The sequence below is a fragment of the Bidens hawaiensis genome, unplaced genomic scaffold (genome assembly GCF_021521415.1).
Source record: "Bidens hawaiensis isolate Kalapana, Puna unplaced genomic scaffold, B.hawaiensis_p1.1 tig00015059_1, whole genome shotgun sequence".
Classification (NCBI taxonomy): domain Eukaryota; kingdom Viridiplantae; phylum Streptophyta; class Magnoliopsida; order Asterales; family Asteraceae; genus Bidens; species Bidens hawaiensis.
The window spans coordinates 271,722-284,574 of NW_027492336.1; the positions used below are offsets into that span (position 1 = coordinate 271,722).

At 38.7% G+C, this 12,853-nt stretch overlaps 1 protein-coding gene and 1 pseudogene across 2 annotated transcripts; one reads left to right on the forward strand and one right to left on the reverse strand.

The window, feature by feature from the left end:
• The first annotated feature begins 6,139 nt into the window (after positions 1-6,139).
• LOC143548377 (dynamin-related protein 4C-like) lies at positions 6,140-8,558 on the forward strand (annotated as a pseudogene).
• Positions 8,559-8,567: 9 nt separating this feature from the next.
• LOC143548375 (dynamin-related protein 4C-like) lies at positions 8,568-12,184 on the reverse strand. 2 transcript variants are annotated; one of them, XM_077039563.1, is made up of 3 exons: positions 11,555-12,184; positions 10,052-10,284; positions 8,568-9,967 (listed from the first exon to the last, which is right to left on the reverse strand). In XM_077039563.1, exons 1-3 carry the CDS (start codon positions 12,123-12,125, stop codon positions 9,053-9,055), a joined length of 1,719 nt encoding a protein of 572 aa, XP_076895678.1. In that variant the 5' UTR covers positions 12,126-12,184; the 3' UTR covers positions 8,568-9,052. The 2 variants fall into 2 exon arrangements, with proteins under 2 accessions (XP_076895678.1, XP_076895677.1); XM_077039562.1 differs by having other exon boundaries at positions 8,568-10,284.
• Between the last annotated feature and the right edge of the window lie 669 nt (positions 12,185-12,853).

Below are 12,853 nucleotides of genomic sequence, written 5' to 3' on the forward strand. Positions count from 1 at the left end.
GAATTTGGCGAAGTTGTGCTTAACTTCGCCATGGCGAAGTTATTCGTAACTTCGCCAGACACAACTCCGCCCTATATATGTTCTGTTTCAACACTGTAGCTCTTTCATAAATCTTCCGGCGAACATAAAACCTCAAATCCTTCGGCGATCTTTATACTCAATCGTCTTTTCGATCTTGTGTTTCTTGTTACTATTATTCTTGTGGTATGTGTTATCACTTGTATCTTACCTCTCTCGTTCGTAATAGTTTACCCGGTTCGAGACCTTGGATCGTCGGTCGTTCAAAACCAAGTTTTTCTGACCCTTTGTTACGTGATCATGGACGAGCCTTACGTCTCAAATCCTTTGAAATATGTTGTTCTTCACTTATAAATCATCGATTTTGTCCGAAAATCATCGGACAAAATCGATTGAATCTGAACAGTCGCTGGTTCTGGTTCTGGCGAAGTTAAGGTTTTGGCGAAGTTATCCTCAACTTCGCCAGTGGCTGAAGTTCGCCAATGACGAAGTTGTCCCCAACTTCGCCCTCGGCTTAAGTTCTCCAGTGGCGATGTTAACCGTAACTTCGCCAAGAATTTAACTTCGCCTATTTCAAATGCCTTATCAGTTTTCAGACGAACTTAAGGACGAAGCGAAGTTGTCTCCAACTTCGCCTCACCCTTAACTTCGCCTGTACTGGTTACCTCACAACTTCGCACTTGGTTCTATGCGAACTTGTGGAATACACTACTGCTCTCTAACTTGTCTTGTTTGGTGCAGATATGGCTGCTGTTGGAGGAACTGGTGGTAATGACGGTGATGACCAACGACAATTCTTTCCATCCCACAACCAATATATCACCTTAGATCCAGATGCACGAGGCTTAGATGATTTCAGGGAGATTATCACATTTCTCCAGCGATCAAGGATATTTCATGCTTTAACGACAACACTGCCCATCTCCCTGCCAAACATTGAGGACTTCTGGAAGACAGCTTACCTTGATTGCAGGGCTGAGCCTTCGGTGATACGAGCAACCGTAAATGGCCAAAACATACAATTCTCTTCTGAGGATATACGGTTGGCTCTGCAGTTCGGTGCAGAAACCAGAGATGACCCTACGGAATTCACAGCTCCTTTCCGTGATGGAGCATATTTGAGAATGGGTTATTCGGGTCCGCTGGGGGACTCACAAAGGAGGAAAGGCTTTCTGCTGGACCAATGGCGGTTCTTGATGCATGTGTTGATTGTTTGCATGTCCGGCAGGAAGGGAGGGACAGACGGAATGGGGGCAACGATGCAATCGGCTATGCTTGCGCTGACTTATAATCGCAGATACTCATTTAGTCAGATGATATTCTATGAGATTGATCGCCAAATACGGGCTGCGGCGCGCGAGCGATTCACTATGTATCCGCGCTTCTTGCAGATGATTATCAATCACATTGCTCCGTCTCTACCGCAAAGGCGCCCGATACGATTCGTTGAGTGTGTCACTAAGCGTATCTTCGCTCAGTGCAGGACGTCAAGCGCTCGGAGCAACCCTGAGCGTCGTCCCAGGCATACTCCTCTTTTCGGGTATCTAATTAACCCAGAGTATGTCCATGCAGGCGGGGATGAGTTCAGGGATCCCCAACCACATCAGGCGGCAGCACCTCATGCTGTATCAGCTGCGCCTGTTGTCACTTCTGCTGCTGTGCCAGCTACTTCATCGCAGGCTGTGTCTGCTGCTGCAAACATTGATCTGGATGCTGCCTTCAGTGGACACGGTCTGTTCGATATGGATCTCTCGGGTTCTCAGATTTTGGGTACTACCTCAGCGGCTACTTCGGTAGCTGAAACCGAGCTGGATGAAACATTTGCTGAGGCCAGACGGTTGTTGGTGACTCGGGAGAGGATATCGGGTAAGCGACCGAGGGCTGTGGATGAGGATGAAGATGATGAAGATGAGGAAGAGGCAGTCCGACTTGTGCTGAAACGCTCACGTCGAGAACGACAAGGTATGGTCACTGGAGCGGGGGAGACTTCAAGGTTCGTACGATTTGCTCCGCCTGCCTTGTCAGGTATGTCTCTATTGCCTACTACTGCACAGGTTACTACGGTCGAGGCGTCGGCACCAGCAGTTGTGTCGCTACCACCCCAACTGGTTGATCCCCCGGTGGTAGTTGCACGCTTCGTCGACTCAACAATTACAACAACTGCAGGGTTACCTAGTGTACCACCTGCGGTCACTTCAGCTGCTACTTTTCCACCAACTCCAACGCCTGCTTCAGACTCTGAACGGATTGCTTCGCTGGAGCGTATTGTTGCTGAACAATCGAAGACCATTGACCGCCTGGTGGAAGCCAATCAAATCCAAGCCGCCCTCCTGGTAGAACACGGACGAACTATCGATGCCTTCAAGGAATTCTTGGCATCTCAGGGGGAGACGACTTGCAGGGGCGATGAGTTGAGGACAAAGAGACGACAAGATCATGACGATGATCCCAACGCACCTTCGGGTGCAGGTGGTGAGCTGCCAAGAACCTCTCAGGATCTTGGGGCTTCCACAGCTGAGGGGGAGTCAACTGATGCAGCGGGTGATGATGTTGTGGATGTTGATGACGATGCTGATGTTGAAGACGTCATCGATGCTTTGAAGGAGTTAGATGAGGAGGAGGTTGATGACTTTGTGAATGATGATGACGATGATGTGTTGCCCGTGGAGGAAATTGAAAGGATTGGAGAAAATATTGATGTGGTGAATGTGTTGGAAGAAGGAGAGATCGTGGATGACGCAGTGGAACATGAGATTCCAGCTGTTGAAAGAGCAGATTTGGGAGATGAGAATGTGGTAGATGATACGGTATGGGAGGAGCAACCAAATTGGAAAGAAGGGTGTGCTCAATGGTTTGTTAAAACTAAGAAGCCTGCAGTGCCAACAATGTTTAGAAAGACGTATAATATAAAGGGCTATGCAGAGTCGAAGAAAGGTATTATATGCTGGTTGTACGACAAAGAGTTGAAATTATTTGTGATCAAAAGGTACGACGGCATTCAATACTTTAAAAGATTATTGAGATCTCTAAACTCCCTACCGGAATGCGAGGTGAAAGAGTTAGCAAGACTGGGGCTAATTAACAGAAGTAACGATAATATGGCGAGAATTATTGAAAAGATCGTCTGGAAAGAAGCCATCAAAGACAAAAAGTTTGAACTGCTAAAGCCTCAGAAAGGAAGATTGATAGAAGATAAAGATAGGGGAATGAGGGCTGACGGAAAACCATGGATGGTTATGAAGTATAAACCAGTCCGACATCTGAAGGAAGTACCAATGAGAGTCATGCCCAAGAATGTCCTAACAGATCTGAAATGGTGGTATGTGGATTGCGAGACAGCTGAGGCGGTTATGGAAGATGAGGACGAACAAGAAGTTCTTCGGGTTTATGACCCGATGCATCTTGTTAATCTATCGCAGGCTGATCTGGAAGTGCTGAACAACAAGAAGATCTTCTACATTCCTGCTTGGAAGGATCAAGCGAGGAAATATCAAGGAGTTGTGTCGGTTTGTGTGAGAGAAGGGGCGCACGCGTGAAAGTGCAAGATTACAAGACTCAGAGATCAAGATATGAAGCTACTGCCAAGGGGGAGTCTGTTGGTACATGTTTGTCAGTAGTTCATAGTCTAGTATTTGTTATCGAGTCTGTAATATAGTTAATGGTTTGTTTATGTTTTGTTTTGTAAACTAGCGAAGTTATCAGCAAGTTCGCTATGGCGAACTTGCTGATTTAGCGAGGTTACTGACAACTTCGCCAGTGGCGAAGTTGTCGTGTTTAAATACACTGTTTCAGCCGAAACAGAAGAGGACGTGAGTTAGGGTTTTTGGTTACGCTTTGTTTCGTTTTGTTCTCTGTAACAGTGACTTACTGTCACGTGTTTAGTTATTCAATATAACGTATTTACCTTATAGCTCGTGTTCATTGTTCGTGTATTCAATCTCTACAATATCTACACTCGTACCTATATACGCAGGGATTCCGCACCTGCGTTGTTAGAGATTTCCCGTGTACGATCCGCGTTCAGGAACCTACACCCAGTTAATTTTAGGGCAAATTATGTTATTTCTACAAATTAAGGGGGGCAAACGAAAAATGTAAATTAACTTAATAACTCAACGACACGGGCGCCACCACCACCGCGGTCTCCGCCACCGACACCACGACCCACGACACCGCCACCACCACGACTGCCGTCGACACCGCCATTACCACCGCGACCTCCGCCATTGCCTCCACCCCCACCACCGGTGGCGGAGGCCGTAATGGTGGTGGTGACGGTGTCGACGACGGCGGTCGTGGTGGTGGCAGTGTTGAGGGTTGTGGTGTCGGTGGCGGCAACCACGGTGGTGGTGGCGCCCATTTCGTTGAGTTTTTAAGTTAATTTATATTTTTCGTTTATCCCATTCAATTTGTAGAAATGACATATTTTTCCCTAAAACTAATTGGGTTAGTTCCTGTTAAGAAAAGGCTCAGTGGAGGCCAACAGAGTGAAAGCTGAGATTATTCTAGGGAATTTCTTATGTTGGGATTAATATCGGCCAATAGGCCAAAGTTTGGATTATTAAAATCCAATAAACCTTTAATTTACTACTCCGTATTAATTTATTGTTTATTCATTTTTATTATCATTTTTCTTTCTTCGTTGATTTCAACTACAATGTTAGATGACCGTTTGTTTGTGTCATTCTTATTATTGGTATTACTATTTTAGTACTACGTAATCAGTGAACATCCATACAGGGGCGAAGGATATCAAGAGCCAGGGATGGCCCCGGTTCCTCCTGTTTTTTCGCGCATTAGTGTAAATTTAGTTTTTTTCGCCTGAAAATTTTTATACATAGTGTAATTTTACATGTTTTCGGCCAAAAGTTTGAGCCCCCCCCCCCCGGTTTATGATTTTCATAATATATAGTGAGTCCCCCCCCTCCCCGACATTCGTGTCCAAGCTTCGCCACCACATCCACATATATTTTTTTGTGCTACATTTATTATTATTTACATATATATTTACTTGTATTTTTTATTATATATATATATATATATATTTCGGTTATTTCAAAGCATATATTTAATGATTAAAAAATTGATTTGTAAAATGAATATTCGAGTTTTTTTATTTACAATTTTCAACAATATACATTGTATAATATGTTAATGATAACATTTGCAATTATATTCTTTTCAATCTTTAACAAACACAGTTTATTGTTGATTTTTGGATTTCACCAATTATGATTTAGAATATATGTTAACAACGTATAGTAGTATAATACGTAAATATTTATTTTTATTAAAATGTATAGATAAAATATAAACAGAGTTTAAAGGAAAAATGAATAATGTAATCATGTTATAGTTATAATATATATAGAGTGTATAATTAAAGTGAATAATTATTGATATATAACAGAGTTCTTAGTTTATGAGGGAAAATAGTTGTGAGGTTTAACCACAAAGTGACATGTGTCTATAATTATTTTCTTTTACTAGAATAAGTAGTTTTCACATAATAGGTCAAACCCGATCACATACACGTAACGGACATGATATAATGAAAATTACCAACATAACTTTGATTCTTAAGTAGCTTAATAACAATTAACATAACTAAACATTACATTCTTCTAATTGATATTGCTTTCTATTATCCAAAGACTTAAAACAGTATAATTTTATCACTATACAAATTGAACTCGTCTCTATCTCGAAACTTTTTCTCTACTCACTTTTTTTTAATTATAAATAATATATATCTTTTTTTAAATAAATTAGATATTAATTTTTAGTATATACCTAACTTATAGGATTTTCATATCAAATATTTGTTAATATTGGTTTTTAATTTAAAAATGTTATAACCCGTTTAAGAAATATATGAGTTTGATAAGACTCATACCCGTGAATTTAGGTAAAAAAACATGAGAAGTCTCCATTTAAAAATCAAGCAAATCTGATGACTCTAAAAAAAAGGGGAACGACCACCTCGCGACACGTATAATTTTGATGTTTTCGTTTATATATATTATAGATGGATTAATAGGTAAATTTGATTCATAAATAGCTTAATTAATAACAACAATAAACATAACAAAACATACCTATACCGACCGAATTCCTATCACGTAAATATTAGATTACGGGTTTAATAGCACGTAGTTAATGCTAATTTATATAATGACCGGATTAAAAGATATACATAAACATAATATATCCTCCTAATTATTATTCCTTTCTGTTATCCAAACCCTTTTATACAACTTGAACTCGTCTCTATCTCGAACCTTTTTCTCTACCCACTTTTTTTCGCTCTTAATAACCGTTCCTTGTACCACATTATCAACCAACATCCTCCTAACTATTAGTTCCCGCAGTTAACAACTATGGCAATCGACGATCACAACCACCTGCCTCTTGTTGCATCTTACAATGACAAGATACGTCCCATCCTTGACGCCGTGGACAAGCTCCGCCGTCTCAACGTCACCCAAGAAGGCATTCCACTCCCCACCATCGTTGTCGTCGGAGACCAGTCCTCCGGTAAGTCTAGTGTTCTAGAGTCACTAGCTGGTATAAGTCTGCCACGTGGGCAGGATATCTGCACAAGGGTACCACTTGTAATGAGGCTTCAACACCATCTGAATCCTGTACCCGAGTTTCGTCTGGAGTTTCAGAAGAAAACTGTTGAGATCGTTGATGAAGGACAGATATCTGAAGCCATTAGTAAGGCTACGGTGGAGATTGCTGGCGATTCGAAAGGTATATCTAATGTTCCGTTGACTTTGGTGGTTAAGAAGAAAGGTGTTCCGGATCTTACCATGGTTGATTTGCCTGGAATCACTCGTGTCCCATCGGTGATCAACCGAAGGACATTTACGAACAAATTTCAGGTACAATGAATCATTCTAAATGTGTTAATATTATGTAAGGGATTTGAGTTCTTATATGCTATATGTTTATGCATGTTTAAAGGTATCATAATGGAGTATATAAAGCCTGAGGAAAGCATTATTTTGAATGTTCTGTCTGCCTCGGTCGATTTCACTACATGTGAATCAATTTGCATGTCACGGCTTGTGGACAGCACCGGGCAGAGGACACTGGCTGTTGTTACCAAATGTGACCGAGCCCCAGATGGCCTGCTTGAAAAGGTAACCACAAATGCGGTTAACATTGGCCTTGGTTACATTTGTGTTAGAAACAAGATCAATGATGAAACCTACGAAGAAGCTCGTAACCAGGAAGCCTTACTCTTTGAAACTCACCCTTTGGTTTCTAAGATTGACAAATCCATGGTGGGTATTCCTGTTTTGGCACAACGGCTTGTCGAGATCCAATCAGTAATCATATCAAAATGTTTGCCCGTAATTGTCAAGAAAATAAATGAGAGGCTCAATGCTTCGGTTTTGGAGCTCAACAAATTACCACGGAATCTTACAAGTATTTCTGATGCAATGGTTACATTTATGCAAATCGTTGGGTCTTTGAAAGACACTCTTCAAAAGATCATAATCCAAGGTGACCTTGAGAATGAATATGAGAATGATAAACAAATGCATTGTGATGCTCGGTTGGCAGAAATGGTAGACGAGCTATCAGAAGATCTTCAATATAGTTTCAAGTTTTCTGAAAGTTTCCTCGTTGAGGAAATGCAGGTTTTAAAGGAAACTAATGGGATCCGGTTGCCTAACTTACATCCGCATTCGGTATTTCTTAGCTTGCTTAAGAGAAAAGTGAATAATATATCGGATTTACCTATTGACTTTGTAAATAATGTGTGGGCGTATCTTGAAACCGTTTGTGCTAAGGTATTAATTGATCGTTGTCGGAATTACCCACAATTGCTTCATTTGATAAGGAAAGCAACTCACCGTGTGATGGAGAAAATGAAAGTCAGGTTTGCGGAAAGGGTTGCTGAAATGATAGAGATGGAAAAGATCACGGTTTACACATGTGACCCAGACTTTATTACTTCTTATAACAAGCTAATGGGCTACCGTGATAAGTTTTTGAACTCAGTGAGCAGCATCAATTGCACGTTTCATGTGGAAGGTTATGGGACGATTAACACTAAGCATCTAAGTAATGTTTCGGCAAACACAAGGGATCAAGCTTTTGATCTAAAAATGAAGATGACCGCGTATTGGACAATTGTTTTGAAACGTATGGTGGATGTTTTAGCTCTTCAATTGCGTTTTTTTATGCAAAAAGCCGTGAGCAAGGAGATGGAGAAGGAGATAGTGAATGAGGTGATGGTGAATGGCGGTGGTATAGAGAAAATGTTGAACGAACCACCATCTGTGGCTAAAAAGAGGGAGTTACTAAAAAGTAGCATTAGCTTGCTTCAAGAATCGAAAGAAATAATGGAACAAGTCATGGATGGCATTGAGGTTATGTCTGATTAGTTTTTTTAACAACTGATGGTTGATTCAGGATTTTCTAAGTATGTGTTTTGGTTAATTTTGTTTGTTTTGTATTGAACTACGAATCGGTATTTTCTTACTAGTTTCTCTTTTTTTTATTCTTGATGAAAAGCAATTTTTATATGTCCATATCATAGGAGTAATTGCCTCAAACCGTAGACATTTACATTATACTGCCTTCAGAATATTTGAGTGGGTTCTTCATAAGTCTGAATGATTACTAAACCTGCTTTGCTTACTTATTTTATGTTTTTGTGTAGGATGTGCACCAAATATTAAATGCATACTCTAATCAACGGGCGATAAGATTGTCATCAACTAAGATCCCCAAAATAAAAAGTAACAAAGTTCATATTACCAAAAAACATGTACGCTAGAATGACATTATAACGTGCACCAAATATTAAATGCATACACTAATCAACTGTGATACGAATGTCATCCATGACTTGCTCGATTATTTCTTTGGATTCTTTAAGCAATGCAATGTTTCTTTGAAGCCTCTCCCTATTTTTCGCAGCAGACGGAGGTTCATCTAACATCTTTTTAATACCACCACCATGCACCATTACCTCATTAACTATTGCCGCCTCCATCTCCTTGTTGGCAACCTTTCAGATCATTAAACGAAGCTCAAGCGTTAACCAATCCACCATTCGATTCAGAACAATTTCCCAATAAGCAGTCATCCTCATCTTCAAATCAAACGCTAGATCCCTGATATGCATAGGAGCATTAAACAAATGTTTAATCTTAGCCGGCCCATACCCGTTGATATGAACCGATTCAGAAAGAGCTGAGATTGCATTTATTAACTGATAATGAGCCGACTTTAAACCATTCCAAGAATCAACAAAATGAGGGTCACACGTGTAACCTGTGATTTTCTCCATCTCTATCATTTCAGAAACCCTTTTCAAAAACTTGTTCTTCATTTTTGCCATCACATTCTGAGCAGCTTTCCTCATGGGGGAAAGTAACTGAGGATAATTCCCACAAAGATCAATTAAAACTTTAAGACAAATGTTCTCGATATAGCCCGCCACTTTATTTACAAAGGCTTTAGGCAAATCGGAGATGCTGCTTACTTTTTGTTGTAGCAAGTATAAAAACACATATTCGGGAAGAAAATTAGGCAACTGGATTCCCTTAGCTTCCTCCAAAACGTGTATCTCTTCAAGCATAAAGTTTTCAGAAGGTTTGGCATTCTTGTGCAGTTCTTTTGAGAGCTCATCTACCATCTCAACCAAACGCGCATTGCAGCACATATCTTTATTCTTCAAGTCGTCATCAAACTCGCCTCTTAATAAAATTTTATGAAGAGTTTCTTTCAAGGAACCAATGACTTGAGTAAAAGCACTCATTGCATCAGGGATAGTCGTAAGATTTTGAGGTAATTTGTTGAGCTCCATAACCAAATCATCAAGTCTCTTGTTGATCTTCTCGAGAATGTCCGGCAAACATTTGGATATGATTATCGATTGGATTTGAACAAGCTTGTGCGCCAAAACAGGAATGCCCACCATGGACTTGTCAATCAAGGACAACAAAGGATTAGTTTCAAAAAGGGCTGTTTCTTGGATTCGAGCTTCTTCATATGTTTCGTCATTGACTCGGTTTCTAACGCATACATAGCCGAGCCCAATATTGACCGCGTTTGTGGTAACCTTCTCAAGCAGGCCATCCGGGGAGCGATCAGATTTGGTAACAACAGCAAGGGTCCTCTGTCCAGTTGGGTCCACACGTTGAGACATTCTAATGGATTCACATGTTGTAAAATCAACGGTGGCGGAAAGAACATTCAAAATAATACTTTCTTTTGGCTTTATGTGCTCCAGTATAATTCCTGAAATATTCAAAACGTATATGACAGATCAAAATATATATATAAACCTTATGCATAAGGAAGACTGCAAATGAAGCAACATGCAAATGGCATTGTCACAAGGTAAATATATTTTACTGGAATCTATTTAGTTGCTGAAGTAGATAACTAGATAAATAACAGAAAGTGCAGAATTATTGAGCAGCCTTGGTTTCACATTCAGGGTTATTTTGGGAAGTCAAACCGGATTAAACGAGCCATTAATAACAGATTTATTAAGGGTTGCAATGTTGAACTCATGTCAATTTTGCTGCTGTTTATGGGTCAACAAATCTGAATCAGATTATTGTGCGTAGACCACCGTAAGATCCGGGTCAAAATTTATCAATGATATTTTAAGGTTTAAGTATTGGTAAAATTATTATGGCACATTTTATTACTACTTGGAAAGTTAAGCCTTGAGAGAATTGCATGGAAATGGGGTAGATGGTGATGCGGTAGAAATTGAGAAAAGTGATATTCTTTTATTTTCCTATTTGCATTCTCATTGATCCTGCATTTTCTCATAGTGAAGCACTTGTGATTTCTTTCTGCATAGAGCGGATTTTGGTCATATTTGATCCATTCTTCTAGATGTGATCACTATTTTAGCATAAGACAACTTGGGGTGAACCAAATGGTTTTGATATTTTGCTTTTTAGGATTTGTTTTTATCAAACTCAAATTATTATTTTTTGCTTCTTGGATTGTTTCCTGTTACTATTGTACGATGTAACAGAATAGTAATTTACACATGCTTATTTAGATTCCATATAATGTTGTGTAGTTGTGTACCAATAGTTGTATCCTGATAATCTCCTTTTTATACTAAATTACTAATTACTAACAACTTTATATCAAAAGTAGTTGGTTCAGTATTATTAGGTTTTTTTATTAAGATGAAAATATTATAAATATCACCTCTTAGGTTTTTTATTAAAATAGAAAATATTATAAATATCACTTCATGTGTTGTATACAAAGGGATTTTTTTTTCAAATTTGTAAATTCTAAATACAAAACTTTTTTATACACATGGTATAGATAGAAGTATACACACAATACATTTTCCCACATATTATGTATTTATCACTTAACTTTATTTATATTTTTATGTGCGCCATTATATCTTAAGAAAAATATTTTGTTATCTATATTGTAATTATAATGTATTATTTTAAACATAATAATCGATTTGTTATATATTACAATTAAATAATAGATTTATGTGCACAAATCATAAATCTTTTACCTGAAACTTGTTCGCAGATGTTTTCGGGTTGACCATGGACAGGAACCCGAGTGATTCCGGGTAAATCAATCATTGTAAGATCTGGAACACCACTCTTCTTTACCACCAAAGTTAATGGAACATGTGATATACCTTTAGAATCACCAGAAACCTCAACCGTAGCCTTGCTAATGGCTTCGGATATCTGGCTTTCGTCTTTGATCTTAACCGTTTTATTCTTAAACTCCAAACGGTACTCGGGCTCAGGATTATGTTGGTGCATAAGCCTCATTATAAGAGGCATCCTTGTGCATATACCTTGTCCTCGGGGCAAGCTTATGCCCGCAAGTGACTCTAGAACACTTGACTTGCCCGAGGACTGGTCACCGAACACGACAATGGTGGGGAGTGGAATGCTATGTTGGGTAACATTTAAGCGACGGAGTTTGTCGATGGCGTCAAGTATGGGACGTATCTTGTCGTTGTAAGTTGAAGCAAGAGGCGGTAGGTTCGAGTTTTGATAGTCGGATTTGGATGTTGTGGTGTCAATGTTGGAGGCTTTGCGCTTCTTGGCAACACCCATTTTCGACATAAAGAGATTATGGGTGATGAATTGATGATTCAATGTTAGCTTCAAAAACTAAAATGAATTATATATATATATATACACTAAATGTAAGGTGCCATATATCTTACAGTTTGTTAAATTATATTGTTTCCATGCTTATCAACCTATGAGATATATCAATCATATAACTAAAATAATCTGTATTAAAAAAAAAGTGCAGCCTAAAAATTTCGATAACACAAAAGGAAAAGCCGTTCTAAAAAAACAATTAAAAGGAAATAAATAGTATTTAAATAATATAATCAGGTGATCAAAAGTATGTACAGATTTGAGTTTATCAAGATACTATATTTAAATTTGAATTCCAAAATTATGTATGAATCTTATTATCTTATAAAAAAATTATTGATATCATGGATCAATTATTATTAGTATTAATTCACATACCAAAGCCTTTTCAAAATGAAGGGAAAAACTAAGTAAATAGAAGATTTGTCAATCGATTATACGATTGCCAGAAACACTTTATTACAATAACAACGACAGCAGCTACAACGACTTGAAGATTTATTATTAAAATGCTACAAAGCGATTACCATTTCACTCATTCCACTTGAGATCTTTTATATAAAAGTGAAAACTAATTAAAATATGATTTTTTATGAGGGAATATAAAAAATTTTCATATGTTATTTTCGTAAGAGGGTATGACAAGTAAAAGTCGGGCATGATAGTCTAACTCTTACAAAATC